Source organism: Nyctereutes procyonoides, unplaced genomic scaffold, assembly GCF_905146905.1.
Source record: "Nyctereutes procyonoides isolate TBG_1078 unplaced genomic scaffold, NYPRO_anot_genome, whole genome shotgun sequence".
Taxonomy (NCBI): Eukaryota; Metazoa; Chordata; class Mammalia; order Carnivora; family Canidae; genus Nyctereutes; species Nyctereutes procyonoides.
Window position 1 is genome coordinate 89,707,298 of NW_026575125.1, and position 18,674 is coordinate 89,725,971.

At 41.8% G+C, this 18,674-nt stretch overlaps 1 protein-coding gene across 1 annotated transcript; it reads left to right on the forward strand.

Annotated features, from left to right (window-relative positions):
• The first annotated feature begins 8,594 nt into the window (after window positions 1–8,594).
• UBE2A (ubiquitin conjugating enzyme E2 A) lies at window positions 8,595–18,448 on the forward strand. The gene is made up of 6 exons (XM_055337636.1): window positions 8,595–8,840; window positions 8,991–9,071; window positions 9,484–9,509; window positions 15,442–15,531; window positions 16,524–16,612; window positions 16,907–18,448. The coding sequence occupies exons 1-6, from the start codon at window positions 8,797–8,799 to the stop codon at window positions 17,033–17,035; spliced, it is 459 nt and encodes a 152-aa protein (XP_055193611.1). The 5' UTR covers window positions 8,595–8,796; the 3' UTR covers window positions 17,036–18,448.
• The last annotated feature ends 226 nt before the right edge of the window (window positions 18,449–18,674 follow it).

Sequence of the window (18,674 nt, forward strand, 5' to 3'; positions counted from 1 at the left end):
CTGAAGCAATCCAGAATAAGGACACTGAGATAGAGTCCATTAGATAACTTCAAAAATCCAAATGAAGACACCAAACAGTGAATTTTTAACAGAGAACTCACTGAAGGCAGCAGGAGCTTGCAACTAAAAATTGACAGTTTGGCTAGAAGAAGTGTAGGGTTTAAGATAGACAAAATGTAAACCAAGGGGAATTTTTTTTAATTTATTTACTTATGATAGTCACAGAGAGAGAGACAGAGGCAGAGACATAGCAGAGGGATAAGCAGGCTCCATGCACCAGGAGCCCGATATGGGATTCGATCCCGGGTCTCCAGGATCGCGCCCTGAGCCAAAGGCAGGCGCCAAACCGCTGCGCCACCCAGGGATCCCTAAACCAAGGGGAATTTAAAGCCATTTGCTAGACCTCAAATGAATACGAATTAAATAAAATATAAAAGAAGTGTGCTACACACACACACACACACGCACACACAAACACAATGGAATATTACTCAAGCATAGAAAGGAGGAGAGCTTATCATTTGCAACATGCTTTGATTCTGCATATAAGTGGAACTTATAACTTATATTTATATCCCGGAACTCCGGGATCACGCTCTGAGCCAAAGGCAGATGCTCAACTGCTGAGCCAACCAGGCGTCCCCTAAGAACCTCATTTTTAATTTGTAATAAAAGTTTACAACTTTTTACAAGAGCCAACAAAATGAAAGCACCTGTTAATAAAGGTCTTTTTTAAAAGATTTATTTTTTTTTAGAGGGCAGGGGCAAAGGGAGATGGGGAGAGTCTTCAGCAGACTCTGTGCTGAATGTGAAACCCAAAGCAGGGCTCGATGTCATGACCCTGAGATCATGGCCTGAACCGAAACCAAGAGTTAGATGCTGAACCAACTGTGCCACCCAGGCGCCCCAGCACCTGTTAATAATAAAGGACTTAATAAATCAGTTGCAAATATCCATCTGTTAATACTTATCTGTAATGAGATTTTATGTATTTCATCTTTGAAAAAATTTTTAACACAGATAAGTACTGCCAAATACTGATACCAAATACCTGATTTTAATTGAGCATATTCATCTTTTAGAAGGTATTTACGGAATTCAATTACATTCTTCTCTTGATATTTGCCTTTTAGCATGTCATTACATTGCTAAAAGAATAATCACTTCCAATTGAAATTTAGGTGGAAGCTCCTAAAATGCACAGTGAAATTGATTCTTAAATACAGAAACTTCTTTTGCACTTTGCATCAAGTTCCGAAAAACACTGAAACTGTAATTTGAGCTCAGAAAATATATTCATTGTAGATTGGTGTGGGAATGCAAATCTTGATTTTTGTTTTCATTTTTGACAGTACAGGAAGAGATTAAAGTAATGACATTACTTGTGATTCAAACAATGTTAATTGTCATTGAAATGACTTTACTGAAATGTAAGTTTCACATATAAGCAGTGTTTTGCCTCGTAATTTGAGTTTAAGTGTATTAAGTAACATTAAGTCTACAGCAAAAGTTAATTTAAGGGATCCCTGGGTGGCGCAGCGGTTTGGCGCCTGCCTTTGGCCCAGGGCGCGATCCTGGAGACCCGGGATCGAATCCCACATCGGGCTCCCAGTGCATGGAGCCTGCTTCTCTCTCTGCCCTCTCTCTCTCTCTCTCTCTCTCTCTCTCTCTCTCTCTCTCTCTCTGTGACTATCATAAATAAATTTAAAAAAAAGTTAATTTAAAAAACCATCCAGTGTTCAATAATAATGGTTGTAGGTGATTCTTCTCATTCAGAATTTTTTTTTTTTTTAGATTTTAGCTTGTTTATTCATGAGAGACACACAGAGAGAGAGGCAGAGACACAGGCAGAGGGAGAAGCAGGCTCCATGCAGGGAGCCCAGAGTGGGACTCGATCCTAGGACTCCAGGATCATGCCCTGAACCAAAGGCAGATGCCCAACCACTGAGCCACCCAGGGATCCCCTCATTCAGAAAATTTTCAAGCTCAGCCCTAAGCTCAAAAAAAAATTTCTTTTAACTCAGAAAAACTTCGCTTACCTACTGAACTGTTGGTTGGGCAAGTCAGAATCTTCTGCTTCTATTTCTGACAAAAACTTGTGTAATTAACAGTGGTTTAGCCCCTGAGTAAATGAAGTGTTGACACTAATGGTTGAAATAGACAAGAGAGACTCAAATATTTTCCTGCAAAAATACAGTTTAATAATACAATGAATAACCAGAGGCTTTAAAAAACTCACATTTTCACAAGCTTTGTACATTTGTCTAAGTCTTGTTCTCCTCCATACATATTTATAACACATCTTAGCAGATTCTACTTTAGGTTGTAGTGAATTAGTATTTTCTTGACTTCTCTGGAAATATTCTCATCTGGGATGAGCCTGGGTGGCTCAGTTGGTTGAGCATCTGCACTAGCCTCAGGTCATGATCAAGTCCACCTCGGGCTCTCTGCTCAGTGAGGACTCTGCTTCTCCCTCTCTCTACTTCTGTGCACGCTCTGTCTCTCTCTCCCTCTCAAATAAATACATAAAATCTTAAAAGGAAATATTCTTATCTGAGTTATTCCACACAGACTATCCACACGGGCCAATTTTTCCATCACTAAATTCAGCATTGGCTTTTTGAGCAAAGTACAACAACTGAACAGTATTGGTAACATCTGTCACCTCATTGAGAGCCGAGGAAAATAACTTGAAATTGTTTGCACTGTTTTCTTTTTAAGATTTATTTATTTATTTGAGAAAGGGGGGTGTGCAGAGAGAGGGAAAGAGAAACCTAAGCAGACTGGGCACTCTGCACAGAGCCCGACTTGGGGCTCGATCTCATGACTCTGAGATCAGGGCTTGAGCTGAAACCAAGAGTCAGTGGCTAAACCAACTGCACCACCCAGGTGCCCCTGCCCTGGTTTTGTTTTGTTTTTTTAAATGACTGTTGGTGTTGCTTCCAATGTCCTCAACTCTTTGAGCCACTCTTCTTGCCTAAAGGCTAATAGTCTTTGAAAAGTTTATTTTCCCTGGACACATTTCTTTGGCTTCTGCAATCAAATGTGACTTAATTAACTCATCATCAGTAAATGGTTTTCCTTGCTCGGCTAACAAATGAGCCACTCAGAAAATTACTGTGGCTGCAGCTTCATTTTCATTTTTTTTATTTCTGTGAAGAATTTTGCTATGATAAGATATTCCATTTTAAACTTTCTAGTTTTTCTAACCATTGCTTTCCTGGGAGTTAGGAACATTGCAATGAGCACTTATTTTGGTAATGTTGTTGTGTACCATATTCTTTTAGCAACACTACAGGGTCATTGTGTAATAAACATGGTGCTTTGACATCTAATGTGATAACCACATAATCTACATTCCACTGTGCCTTAAAAGCATGACATTCAAAATCCACTTTTCTTTTTTTTTTTTTGACATGATAGGTTATGCATGGGTAATAAAAAATGCCATAATACCATGATACATGTGGCATTCAAAATGCTGTTGAGTTATAATTGCATCACTGTGATGTATGATACACCCACCAACAGTGTGAGGTGATAACTATGCCACATACAGTCTCTGAAACATCTCCTCAACTCTGCTATAGGAACACAAAAGCAGTCACAGACAACACACAACGGAAATAGCATGGTTGTGTCCTGATGAAACTTTATTTATGGACGTTGAAAATCTGAATTTCACGTTATCCTTATGTGTACTGAAATATTATTAAATATTCTTCTTTTGATTTTTGCAACCATTTAAAAATAAAGAAAATCACTTTTGGCTTGCAAGCCCTAGGAAAAACGATGGCAGGCTAGATTTGGTTGTAGTTTGTTGGTGGATGTGGCCAGTTTGAATTCCTATACCCAATATCAAAACAATGTGTATTAGTTTCCTACTGCTGCTGTAACAAAGTACCACAAACTTAGTGACTTAAGAAAACACAAATGTATTATCTTACAGCTCTGGAGATCAGAAGTCTGAAATCAGTCTCACTGGCCTAAAGTCAAGAAGTCAGCGGGACTGGTTGCTCCTAGAAGCTCCAGGGGAAAACCCATTTTTGCCTCTTGCAGCATCTAGAAGCTACCGGTGTCCCTTGGCTCCTTTGCTGGTGGCTGTATCACTCCAATCTCTGTTTTCATAGTCACATGGCCTTCTCTCTGAATTCAGACTTTCTTCCCTCTTATAAGGACTCGTGTGATTACATCAGGCCCACTGGTTTTTATCCTGAATAATCTCCCCATCTCGAGATTCTTAATTTAACCACATCTGCAAAGTCCCTTTTGCCATATAAGGTAATATCCACAAATTCCAGAGATGAGGACAAGAAGACCTTGGGGAAGGGGTGCATTATTCAGCTTACCATGCCATGACTTTGTTTTTGATTCTGCAATTTAGCAGATAGTGAAAGTCTATGTTCATGGCTCTAATTTCCTCCTTTCTCTAAACTTCACTATTTCTCTCTCCTCTCTCTCTCTCCCTCTTTCTCTCTTTATGTCCTAGGGTCTATAGATGGACAGCATACTGCTACTTTTACTGCCAAGAATACACACTGTGACAACTGTTGTTTCCTATAAGCAATTCTCTTGACTTGTCTTCTGAGGTTAATGGAGTCAAGAAAGACTTTTTGATTTTTATATTCTGTTGTTTCATAGTTGCTGTATTAAATGTTAGATGGAAGTGGGAACTACAGGAAAATAAAATTCCTTGCCTTCTCTGGCTAACAGAAATATGAACTCACAGCCTCATAAAGCAGGAAATGATAGTTTATTCAGGCTCTCTCTCCCTGACCCAAAATAGTTCAGGAAAATCACAGTCCAGTCTGCATTTTGAAAGCTTCATGAATGAAATTCCACAATCTCCCTAATTATATATTCCTGTACCTCATGGTCCTCCCTTTTGTGAAAATTCTCAAGTCCTCGCCTATGGATGGTTTGGAAATTAAGAAAAAAAAAGATTTTATTCATGAGACACACAGAGAGAGAGAGAGAGAGAGAGAGAGGCAGAGACACAGGCAGAGGGAGAAGCAGGCTCCATGCAGGGAGCTTGACGCAGGACTCGATCCCAGGACCCCAGGATCAGGCCCAGGGCTGAAGGCGGCGTCAAACCTCTGAGCTGCCCAGGCTGCCCCGGAACTTTTTATCTTCCTGGCAGCTGCAATGGTAACACACTTTTCTTTCATTTGAAAAGGGCTTCTATTCTTGACCTCTGCTTTTGGGGAGGGGAGTGATGCTTGGTTGTGAAGAGGGTATTTCTTCAAGATGTCAAGGTGAGGGTGCCCGGATGTCTCAGCCTTTTAAGCGGCTGCCTTCAGTCAGGCCCTGATCTCAGGGTCCTGGGTTTGCGAGCCCTGTGTCCGACTTTCCGCTCAGGTTCTCCCTCTACTTCTCCCTCTGCCGCCACCTCCCCCCCCACACACACATACACACCTCGTGCTCTCTTTCTCGCTCAAATAAATAAAATCTTTAAAAAAAAAAGATGTCAAGGTGAAAAGGGGATGGAAGGAATGCTTGGCCAACTATGCTATAGTTAGCATGTTCTAGCCTGATAATCATCTGTGCTAGAGAACAATCTTCTGTGTTGCTGCTTGCTATGACAACCCTGTCTCTGGTGAGGAATGTGGGGGCACAGTATTTCTGCAATGCAATTCTGCTGTGCAGCCGGGGAATGCTCTCCCCATCCCTTGGTGTCATGGGGCTTCCAAAGTGCTTTGGTTCACATCCGAGTTTTCTTAATTAGACAGTCCAAGAGCTACTCATTAGCTAAAGCAAAGGAATTTCAGAAGATAAACAAACCTACAACAAACTCAGATACATCTCTGGCCTTCAATTAGTTTCAGACATTTACTCCCAGTGGCAGAAGAGCCTCCGCTCCCAGTCCTTCCCTGCTCTCCAGTACGTTATATACGCGGCATTTCAGCACCTATACAAACTAGACCTAGAAAACCTATAAAAGCTGTCCATAGGGACACCTGGGTGACTCAGTGGTTTGGTGTCTGCCTTTAGTTAGGCCGTGATCCTGGGGTCCTAGGATGAGTCCTGCATCAGGCTCCCCACATGGAGCCTGCTTCTCCCTCAGCCTGTGTCTCTGCCTCTCTGTGTGTCTCTCATGAATAAATAAAATAATTTTTTAAAGCTGTCTATGAAACCTAAAGCCCTGTCATCCTTTCACTTGAGGGCATTTAACCAACTTCAGTCACCCTCATTTCTTCAAGCAGAGGTCTCAGCATCCCCCCCACACCCCGTTAGGCCTGCTAGTCTGCACAATAACCCCAGAAAACGCTTGAGCTCCATGTACTCTTTCATGCTGTTGCACTGATAGAAACTGTTTGACTTCTCTCCCAGGAAGTCTCTCCCTGATATCACCTCTTTTTAAAGAAAACTGAAACAGACCCATTCCAGGAAGCTCGTTCTAACCTCATCAGACTGAGGGTTTCCCCTGCTGTGTGGCCCCTCGGCATTTGCAGATGCACACGCTGCTGCTCTGGCAGGCAGAATTTGAAGATCCCTGGCCACTGATGTCCACACACCTTCTTCCAGTTATTCAATCAAACACTAACCTAGGTTCTCTGTGAGGGAATTTTGCAGATGTGTTTAAGGTCCCAAATCAGACGATAGAAAGGTAAGGGGATTACCCAGGGTGGGCTGGACCTGATGAGATAAGCCCTTAAAGTGAACTGGGGCTCTTCTTGAGACTCCAAGTGTGAGGGGGCGTTGGCAGGAGAGAAGTTCTCTGGTGCTGGCTTGAAAATGGAACAGGCCACGTGGCAAGGGATGTGGGTGACCTCTGAGAGCTGAGAATGGTCCCTGGCTGGCAGCCAGTGAGCAAATGGGGGCCTCAGTCCTTACAACTGCAAGGAACTGAACTTGGCCAACAGCCTGTGGTAATCTGTTAAATAGCAAGTGAAAACAAATGCACTTGCTTTGTAGATTACCTGTGTGTCAGTCGCCTGCCAATTACTAGATGAGAGGAAAAGGGGATTTTCAACTCATTTTTGTACCCCCTGCCCACCACAGTCACAATGTGAATGTTGTTAGGGGGAAGTTGCCTCAACTCCCGATCTGTTGGTGTCAATGGGAGATACAAATCCTTGCCCACCAAAGTACCTGCTGTTAAGCAGCAGCTAGAATCATTACCATTGTCAAGTGTCTCCTGCCTCAGAAACAAATTTCTGCACATCTGCTATCTTACGGATGTCTTTGCTCAGATGTCTCACTAGTCCCATAAACTCAGTTAAGTCCCCAGACTGTCCCTCCCCACCATGTTCCCCGCTCTGTTCATGGCACCTTCAAAGCCCCAGTTTACTTTGGGGACCTAGAACTCAAGCCTTTGCTGATTCCCTCCTCCCTCTGGACCCCAAGTTCAATCTGTCGCTGAGTCCTTTCCATTCACTGCCTCTGCTCTATTTTTGTTGTCACTGCCTGGCTCAGTGTTTCTCACCTGGACTACTTCAAGTGTCTCCCAGCTGCTCTCCTGGGACCCATCTGTGACTAGCACTGGCTCTAATTATGTGCAGCCACCTTCTAAGGAATCCATTAGCTTGGCATTCCAAACTCTCCCGGACGTAACCGAAACTCACCTTTCTCATGTTTTCAGAAATTCTTAAAAATGAGTGTTTTGCCTACCTTCTAAGTTATTTTGGGTTGACCTTTACAAATTATTCTTTAAAACTGTTATTGCTTTTGCAGGTCCACATACTAACTGTGACTCCTCTCTGCAGCCTGCAGCTTTTTCACGTGCATCTTACGTTACTTTTACTTCAGACTCTCTGCCCTTCCAATTCTCCGCAGTCGGATATTCTCATACCTTGGACTCTTCTGAATATATAGTAGCCGCTTGGCTTGTTGAACTGCCAAGGGGAAAATGTGGTTCCAGAGCCAAATTGTGAGTGCCCAGAGCGAAAACCTCATTCTGCTTGCCTTAAGTTCACATTCCCTCCCCCAGGACACACACACACACACACACACACACACACACACATACACACACACACACACACACACACACACACACACCACTATTTTATTTTTGCTTTGGGGTGATCAGTGGCCTAAAACATTGGGACCGGAATCCCGTACATTCATCTCCCAGACAAGGGACCCACAGCTCCCTTTCAGAGCCGTGGCCGATTTATTCATTTGATTTTCAGCGGTTTGAACCAGTCACACACCCTCCTCTCCAGCCTCCCGTGTCCCCAGAGTTCCCGCTTTCCGAGAGCCAGATTTGCCTCCACCTACTCTCGCCTCCCTTCTCCTTGGGGACTTCCAACCTTCTTCTCTACCCACCCTCCCTCCCGCCCCCAGCCACAGTGCGCACCGTAATAAGTGATCTGATCTTTAAAAAAAAAAAAAAAAAGATAGAAAAAGAGAAGAAAGCTTCCTCAGGGTTCGGCTTGGCCCGGGCGGGTGAAGAAGGACCCCCTTCCACCACTAATTGCTAGCGAATTCCAGGCTGACGCGCAGCCGGCAGCTTGCTTCACTCCCGCACGCGCCCGGCGCTCCCCGCCTCCCGCCGGGGTTTAATGACCTAAGCAACTTTCCTTGCCACCCCCCCCCCGCCCTGTCTTGGTACGGCCTGTCCGGCGTTAGGCGTTCCACCCCCCCCTCTCCTTCCAGGTTGGTTCAGCCCCCGTCTACTCCGGGGTGGTGCTTAGCCGGCGCCAGACCGACCCTCGACTTCGGAGGGGCAGTGCCGTTCCTCTGGGCGCTTCCTCGGCGGCCGCTTCGGCTCCTCCAGCCTCCTCGGCCTCCTCAGCGTCCGCAGGGACCCGAGACCTCGGTGTATGCCCCACCCCTGACCCCGCTAGAGATATGTCCACCCCGGCTCGGCGGCGCCTCATGCGGGACTTCAAGAGGTAACGCGCCGGGGAGCGCTGAGGCGAGGCCGGGGGGCTGCCAGGCGGGGCACAGGGCGGGTCCCGAGGCGGGCCGGGGGCGGGGGGCGGGGGGCGGCCCGGAGCGGACGCAAGTGCCGGGTTGCGGAGCCCCTGTCTGTTTCCCTGAAGGTTGCAGGAGGATCCTCCGGCTGGAGTCAGCGGGGCTCCGTCCGAGAACAACATAATGGTTTGGAACGCGGTCATTTTTGGGTGAGTCTGCGTTCCGGGAGGTGGCGACGGGTGAGGGACTCGAGCTGGCCCAGCCTGCCCTAGGGCACCGGCCACCGGCGGGGACGGAGGGTGAGAGGGGAAATGTTTGGGTCCGGCTGGGCCTAGGCGCCTCCCCGGAGCCTGTGCCTCGATTAGCTCAGTTCCCGCTGCCAGGGGAACCGTTTGGGGTTCTGAGGGGGGCGGAGCGGGGAGTGGTGGCGGTTAGGCGCGGCGGCCTGCGCCCGGTTGCCGAGCCCGAAACCTCTCTCTGTAGTGGCTTCCTGCCCCAGGAAGCGGCGCTTTACCTGAGGTGGAGTTGGCGGAGCTGGGAATAGCCCTCTCTTAAGGTGAACCTCTTAAGGGGGAAGGGAGCCCCTTAAGCGGGAACTGACTGTTTTTCTCTGTGTTGCAGGCCTGAAGGGACCCCGTTTGAGGATGGTAAGAGAGTTTCTTTACCCACCTTTCAGGAGCCTGATCATCTGGGGGAAGGGGTTCCCAGTCATCCTGGAAGTGCCTCCTACTTAAGAGCCCTCTTCTCCCTAGCCTCTGCCTGCTAAAGGCTTGAGTGGAATCCCGAGTGTGGCAGGTTGTTCTGGCCATTGTCCGCTTGACTAGAACTGCACCTTTTTTCTTGCTTTTTGCTTGCTAAAAAAAAAAAAAGAAAGAAAAAATACCCCAACCCGGGTAAGGCAATCACTTTTTAAGAAGAGGAGCATCATAGATTGATGTTAAGGATTTTTGGGGTTTGGGCTGTGATCCTGCTAAATTTGGCCCCCTATCAGGAAACTTAGTATCAACCCGACCACTTGCTGATAGACTCAGAGACCCCCTAGTTCAGAATTCTACCACAAGGGCAGGAACTGTGTTCAGCAGCTGCTTAGTATGTGTTTCTTGGATGGGTGCATGAATCCCTTGCACAGAACTGTCCGATTTCTACCATCTGGCATTGAATGCCTGTCAGCCTACTGCTCTAAGATGGTCTTTAATGGCACCTTTAATGGCCAGTTTGAATATTATGTTGTTTCTTATTTTTAAAAGAGTTTTTGGTGTGCTTTTATCAAGACTTTATGATCAGTATTCTCAAAGCAGCTTTGGGATTGAGGGGAGCCTTAATGTACTTTCTTGAAGAGTGTGCAACCTACTTGGAGGTACTATGTGTACCTGTAGATACAGGATTTTTAAGGGATTTAGGCTTGACTTTTATTTTTTTATTTTTTTTAGGCTTGACTTTTAAAAACATGTTAATTGATTTTTGGTTTTTTTTTGAACTGTTTATTTTGAGATAATTCTAGATTCACCTGCCCTTAAAATTACTAATAATAATGATAATAATAGAGACCTTGTATACTTTTCACCCTTTCTCCGACCCTTTCTTAACATCTTGAATGACTGTTATTCAAGACAAAATGTGACAAAAATATCACAGCCAGGAAACTGACATTGATATAGTTTTATTTGCATTCAATTGTGTGCATGTGTGTGTAGTCATTTTTTGAAAAGCTTAATACATTTAAGACACGATTAAAAGTATTTGAACTACTGATCGACATTTTTAATATTTGAGGTATTTAAAAAAGAAAAGGATCTTCCTGTTAATTTTTTCAATGACCATCTTCCTTTACTTATTTAGTACTTGATACACACACACACACACACACACACACACACACACACGCACGCATGCACAGAACTCAGTTTGAAGGTGGGAACAAGGGATCCCTGGGTGGCGCAGTGGTTTGGCGCCTGCCTTTGGCCCAGGGCGCGATCCTGGAGACCCGGGATCAAGTCCCACATCGGGCTCCTGGTGCATGGAACCTGCTTCTCCCTCTGCCTGTGTCTCTGACTCTCTCTCTCTCTGTGTGTGACTATCATAAATAAATAAAAAAATATTTGAAGGTGGGAACAAAAACATTTCTGCAAGCTACTAAGTATATACTTTATAGCACTGAGTTAGATTGCTTTTTTTTTTTTGATTGCTTTTTGATGCTACCAGTCCACAAAGTGTGATGAGGGAGGGCAGTATCAACCATTTCTCTAATTTGTCTCCAATACTCAGATTTCCCTAGGAGACTGTGGACAGTCACCTGAATACTTTTAGCTTCCTCTCTATCTCCGCCCCCTGGGTAAATGTCACTGCTCTTCAGTGCTGCAATAAAAAGAAATGACAGCAAGAGAGTGATTCTAAAGGCATACTACTTTGTTGCAGCAAATCATTTGAACTGATCCATGGCAAGAGCTAGCTTGACTTAATTTTCCTCTACTAGATTGGTGCTAGTTCATTATACCTAAGCATTGTGTGCAGATTAACTGTGTGTTTGCTTTAGCTCTGGCAGGCTTTGTTTTCATTGGCTGCTTTTTTTTCCCTCCTGACTTTACTCAGACAGCTTTCTGCTGGGCACGGCTTTATTAATAGTACATCACTTTGCTGGAGGATTGGCTACTTAAATATTTCAAGGGTGCTTCACTTGTTTTAAGTGGTATGAATTGAGAAGGTACTTAAGGAATCCATTATCTACCTGGATCTTCCCCAGTGACATCACTGGTTCTATTCTTGATGATGGTGTATCTCCATACCTGCATTACTGAAAGGAACTACTCCAGCTAAATGACAATTCTGATTCATTCTGTTGAGCAGTCTGCTATCCGTGGATGCTTCCTCAGGTGCCTAGAACACACACTGTGGCTACAAAAAATATTTTGACTATTTTTTAATACCCTTTATTGACAATTAGGACATTTACTAGAAAAGACTGGTTAGAGACAAGGGGCATAATTGATTTTGCTGTTTCCAATGTATTATGTAAATCAACAGTCCCAAAACTACTTTTGCTGCTTCCTTGTAAACTATTTGTGGGGGACATTTCTGGAACAGCCAGGCCCCAGTTAAAGATGAAAACTTAAGAAAAAGAACTCTTGAAGGTATTTTGATTTAACTTCACACACTTAAAGTAAGAGGAAAATGTTCCCAAGAACTTAATACTACCAAACAGAACACTGGGGGGGGGGGCAATGCTTCCTCATCAAGATATGCTGAATACAAAGACTATGGAATAAAGTATTCTCCATCACATCATCTAAAAATTGTTGATTACACACAGTAAGATACTAGTATTTCTTTTTTGTTTTGTTTTTTTTAAGATTTTATTTATTCATGAGAGACAGAGAGGCAGAGACACAGGCAGAGGGAAAAGCAGGCTCCCCACAGGGAACCTGATGTGGGATTTGATCCCAGGACCCCGGGATCACAACCCAAGCCAAAGGCAGACACAACCACTGAGCCACCTAGGTGTCCCAGTATTTGCTTTTTGTAATAGTTGTATTCTTAAGAATTTGGTTTAAGTCTTTTTTAAAGGTTAATCACTTAAAATCCACTGAGGGTGTTCTTGAGGTAAATACATCCTATGGTGAAGAGTATTTGGGTATTAACTTAAAAATCAATTTCCGGTCACCAAAAAAAAAAAAAGAATTTTTTTTAAGTGCATGTACTTGGTTTTCTCCTCTGGGGTCACAAACTGGTGGCCAAATGGCAGAAAAACACGGGTATTTTCTTTGGCCAACACAGCATTTTCAAAATTGGAATTTGTGAATGTTTTTAGCAGGACACAAACTCTCTAATGTAACCATTTCACTCCTTATTGCCATACCTCTACCATTGAACACATGTAATTTTCACAGTCCTTCTGTATAGATGGTTTAAGAAGGCCTCCTCGGGAAGATGAACAAAATCAGTACAGACTGGATACAACAATGAGGAGGCTGAAGTTTTCAGTTATTTTAAAGCCTAGCCTAAATATCCAGAGGATAAGATCTAGTCTCAACTGCATAACATTCCAGGACTTTTAATTTCCTTAACATTTGTTTTGGATCTCAGAAATTGCATTGTGGGTTGTATTTTAAAAGGTTCTGATTGTTGAATGTATAAAAGTATGAACTATCCCCCTTTTAAATATATATTTGAAATAAGATTTGGGGTCAGTCCTAATTTAGATTTAAGTACACATAAGCAGGTTGTTTCTCTTCTCAAGATAGTAAACAAGCTCTTTGAGAAGACTTGATTAGCTTATTTGGTAGCAAGGTAACCACCTTGTTGAACTTCTGGGCAAGTATCAGGCAGAAAGTTCAAGTCAAAGGTTTTGAGAGCCACCAACATATACACTCAACTTGAATTCAGCTGTGAGCATTTGATGTAGGTCAGGAAGAAAGTACTATTTAATATTTAAATTCATCAATTGTATGTTTCTTACAAGTTTGGGTGTTGGGTTTTGCCTCCGGTTGGGTCTAGAGATGTGAAATTTTGGGATTATTATATATACAATATTTATGGAGCACTTATTTTTTGTCACTGTGCATATTTCTGTCATTTAAGCCTCACACCAACGTAATGTGGTGGGTACTATTATTAACCCCATTTTACAGATGAGGAACTTGAGGTTCAGTCAAGTTGAGTGGCTTCCTCAAGGTCTCACAACTAGTAAGTAACAAAGCAAGGAATTGAGACCAGGTCTGACTGCAAAGCTTGTGCTCTTCCCCACTATGCTCTGCTGTTTCCACTTAACACCTGTCTTATGTGTTGCTTTACCACTCTTTTGGGTATCATATTTGATAATGTTCTTAATTTAAATTACTTGGGAGCTAGTACCCGTGTGCTATTCAATCCACCCAATTTTAGAGCAGTTCCTTGATCAATCTCTTACCTAATTTAATCAGATTTCAACATGGAACCAGATGTGTTTATACTTCAGATACATCAGGGATCTCAAAATTTTGAACTCTCTAACACCCATTCCCACTTTTTCCTGCATATTATAATATCAATAGTACTGAAAAGGAAGAACCAATATTTCTTCCTCAAAAGTAGGAAGATTTATGACCACGTGGTAATAAGGTGAAGTATGTTCTGATGGGCCATAGCATGTTTGTCCGTTCTAAAACATTTCACTTTCTGTCCTTAGAATACACAGTATCTTCAGATCTGGCTTGTGCACAGTTTAGGAACTAACAATAATTTGAGGACTAAGTCTCTATAAGTCGTACTTTGAATTTTGAAACTTTAGAAAACCTGTTCCTCATACTAAAGGCAACCAAATTGTTTCCTATGAGTTTCTTGGTAGGAAACAGACATTGGTATTTTTATGTAACAGATCTAGCAGTAGAATGTAGTCTTTTTCTTAAGTGGTGACAAACCTAGTAATGGAAGGAGGAAATAAATTGCCAACTCTGAAGGAACCAGTAACAAAATATAATTTACCTGAAGTGTATATTTTATTAGAATATAAAATTATTATATGAACCAGAGTAATATAGTGGAACATCTATCATTTTATGTCAGTGTGATTCCTTAAGTTTACTTGAAGAGATTTCAGTCAGGAAAAAATTGCCCAACTGTTTTTCTTGGATTTATTAAACTTAAATTTGAAAAAAATATTTTGAAGCAAACAGTCTCCCCAGATCACAACACCCTACAATTCTTGAATGAGATCAAGTTTGTTCATTCCTTATAAATAAATCTATAACCTAGTACACTTTACGGCCTCCTGCTACACCTTAGTTGACCTGTATTCAAGGAAAATAAATTCATTTCAATAGTAGCCTAAACAAACAGCATTAGATATATTTGCTGGAGACATGAATGCAATCTAATGTGATTTTTAAATTATTTCTGCCACTAATTCCCTCCATTAGTGTGAATAATTGAGTTGACTATAGTGAAGTAGCTCATGAGTCATAGTTAAGGATTTTTGAGAGAGTGTAAAGTTTTTCCTGGCATACATACAATTATGTTTTCATTATAGAGTTGCTATTATATGAAAAGGAGCCAGTGAACACTTTTATACTTATTCCCTTCCATTTAAGAAACTATTTTGGTTATCGATTTGTATTTCTAGCACTGATTTTGGAACCTTTATACTCTCGTTCTCTCTAGCCTGTGTCAGAATCACTGGAGAGTTTAAGATGGCGGCTGCTTAAAATAGGCCTTTGAGGTCTTTCAGTCTTTCAAGGGGAAGAGTGCCAAATTTTGGATCTAGTCTCTTGTCATTTTAAGGATATCTTCCAAATGGACCGTGGCTAAAGTTATCCTGCAGGCAGTACTTTTGAGTTTAAGATGACTGTATTTAAGTTTGGGGGAGAATGATGGCAAAACAAAACAAACAAAACCCAAATGTCCTTTGGGTGGTGGTTCTTAGAATATGTGTCTATTTTTAGAGCAGTTCCTGGAGATCTTACCTGGCCTCTCTTTCCTCTCTACCCTGCATCTTTGCATTATTTCATTTAGTACTGGTAAAAAAAAAATGGCATGTAGCATTAAAAAGAAAGTACTGCTGAACAAAGCAATCAATCTGTTTCTTAAACCTTTCTTTTTTAACTACAGGAACATTTAAGCTTACAATAGAATTCACTGAAGAATATCCAAATAAACCACCTACGGTTAGATTTGTCTCTAAGATGTTTCATCCAAATGGCAAGTATCACTTTTAATTCAGTATTTTAAACTACTACACTGTTAATTATAGGAGGTGTTCCACGTTTCCTCTGTATCTGTCCATAGTACCTGAGTATTTGTTTAGGCATCTTGCCGTTCCTGAAAACAACTTGTTCATGATGGTCTGTTGCTGTCTTGATCTCTGTTCCCAGAACTGAAGCAGTGAAGGTACTCTGCCTTTGCTTGGAGTCAACAAACCTCCTGGTTTTGATGATCTTTATCATTTACTTATTACACAAAATAAGAACGCTCTTGATGTTTCCTTTTACCGTCAGGCTGGATTGGGTAGTCGTGTGACTGCTTTCACAACATTTAGAACAATGTATTTATTTAGGATGATAGTTTTTCAACTTTAGATGCAGATCAAAATTACCCACAGAACACTTTAAAAATACAGATGCCTTGGCCCCACTCCAGACCTACTGAATATCAGATTCTGTGGCTGAAGGCTACAGTATATTGGAAGAGCAGCAGGCAATTCTAACTTACAGTCTGCCTTTTTTGGCTAATGGTAGTCCTAAAACAGCTTGCTTTTTAAATTCAGGCTAATAAAGTATTTTTTTGGATATCAGATATTTTTGTCTTCATGGCAAAATCAGATCTTCTGAACTCTGAGCTATATTTTATTCTTTCATATAGGAGATAGAGTTTGCAAGTTCAGTGGAATAAATTTCCCACATGTCTGGGTGGACCCTGTTGGAAAATGTGTATTATTTCCTGGTTAATAGGGCAGTCTTCTCAGAAGAAAGAGCACTAAGTATCTTCTAGTTTTATATGAAATGTATTTGACATTCTTTGATTAATTCACTAGCAATGATTAGGACCTTGCTTCTTAGGAAGATAACTGAGAAGCAGCTTAGGAATCTTTTTAAACCTCACAAGCAAAGTGTTCTTGACTATGTTTGTCTTGACTGATGCTAAAAATCTTAATGGTGTTACTACATTTAACATACCTACTTCTATGCTCCTAGTCTATGCAGATGGTAGTATATGTCTGGACATACTTCAGAACCGTTGGAGTCCAACCTATGATGTGTCTTCCATTTTAACATCCATACAGGTGAATTTTCCTTAATGTCACCAACTATGGCCTTTGATATGTTTATATTAGCACTTGAATTGTTTCTGAAAGTCCTAAATTAAGGTACAGGGCAGGTCATTAACCCACACCCCCAGCAAACATGCATTTGCCTAGCTACCAGCAGATTAATGTTACTCTAGGTTAGTATGCTCAGAGAGCACATTTAGTTGTTGCTGAGGACAATTCAGTTGAGTGTTTTGAATATGTGTGGGTTTTTTTTTTTTTTTTTTTTTTTGCACGGATGAACTGACCTTTTACAAATTGTCTCTGTAGTCCCTACTGGATGAACCCAATCCCAATAGTCCAGCAAACAGCCAGGCTGCACAGCTCTACCAGGAGAACAAGCGGGAATATGAGAAACGTGTTTCTGCGATAGTAGAACAGAGCTGGCGCGACTGTTGACACGGGTGCAGCTAAAGAAGAGGCTGGTCATAAGAAAAATATCTATCGATGTGTTTGTCACCTTCCTATTCCTCAGTGTCATTACATTTACTTTATTAAAAGCAAAATAGCTGTTGTGCTGTTTCCATCTTCCCTTGCCAAGCTTTTCCTACCCCTTCTACCCTCTCCTTGAACATCAGAAAACACCCTCTATGAGATCAAATGTACTGTACCTGGGTTACGTGCAAAAATTACTACTGCTTCATTCCCTTTCCGTTGTGTCTCATCTCCAGTTTTAGGGCAGTATTGCATTACTGTACTTTACACTAAGCTTTTCAAGTGAATTGTTATACAAGTGGTGCTTATGCATAGCTTGATGACCAGGATGTTATTTTTAACGAAATGATTGCTAATGTGTTTCACCCTGGCTGGTCCTTCACTTGTGTTGGATTTCGAAGTGAATGTTTGGAATACGGCCTACGGAAAACAGGGAAACAAATCCACATAAACTATCCATTCTGAAAGAGCAATGGAGGCTTAAAGGCTGTTATACTGAGATCTAACCAATACGAGTTACAAGATGGTTTTTCCTGGTGGGAAGGAAAAAGTTAAAGGACTCAGCCGAAGGAACGCAGCAATTGTAACTGACACATCCTCTCCTTGCAAGATATTCACTGGGCTCATCCATGCTAAGTTTCAGAATTCTGAAGTCGTCTGGGTTTTTCCTTTTTAAAGAGGTGTGGGAGCAGAGGAATGGAAAACAATCATTAGTTTTTAAGCTAGGGAAGGTGGGAGATCCTTTAATCTTTTTAAAGGAGCAGTGCTACCCTAGATAAAATCCCGTCATTTTTTTTTTTTTAGAGTTTTAACCCAAGGAAGGGAGCGTATCTGTGGCAAACTATTTTCCACTCAAACCCTGAGTTAATGCTGCATGCTTTAGTTCCGTCTTCCCTTTCAGTATTATAAGAACCTTAAAGTCACGTTTGTGATCTTTCTTTGGATATTTATACTTTAGATAGGCAGTACCTTTAAGTAGCAGTGTGGGACGAGGCTTGTACATGTTTTGTCTAATGTTCCATCGTCACCTTTTGTGCATTTGTCACTCTTCTAAATCTAACTTTGCACAAGTAACCCATGTAAAAAAATGTACATTTTTCAAAACTTGTAAATAAAAATAACCTTAAAATTTTGTAGTCAAGGTATAATTATATTTTAGCTCACTATGAACTTTTAGTATTAACTTATTGGAATCTCATATCTACTCACTTTCCCCCTTGAAATACACATGGTAAAAGAAAATACACACTCTGGGAGAGGAAAAAGAGGAGTAGATACTGTTGGAGAGGACCTTCTTGTTATAAGTGTTCATGCTTTGTTCTTTTTTTAACGTTTTAACAAGAATGTAAAACTGTTAAATAAAACAAAGTTCCTTCAGCATCTAGTATGGTCAATCAAGCGAATGAAATGGTATTGGGGGGAGTTGATAAACCTGGGTATTTACCAGTGTCCACAGAGACCAAGTTCTAACTTGTTGATCCTGACATTCCACCTCTTTAAGAAGCCCTAGCTTAAAAGCAAATAGTACCAAACTATTACAAAATGGTATTTTGATTCTTGTGTAAAGTTTGGGAGTGCAAGTATCCTCAATCTTGTTTAAACA

Bases quoted from the DNA above. Each gene is read 5' to 3' on its own strand.
- UBE2A (XM_055337636.1), top strand. From the start codon at position 8,797: ATGTCCACCCCGGCTCGGCGGCGCCTCATGCGGGACTTCAAGAG. The intron at 8,841-8,990 runs GTAACGCGCCGG...GTTTCCCTGAAG, and splicing joins CTCATGCGGGACTTCAAGAG to GTTGCAGGAGGATCCTCCGG. The intron at 15,532-16,523 runs GCAAGTATCACT...CTATGCTCCTAG, and splicing joins TAAGATGTTTCATCCAAATG to TCTATGCAGATGGTAGTATA.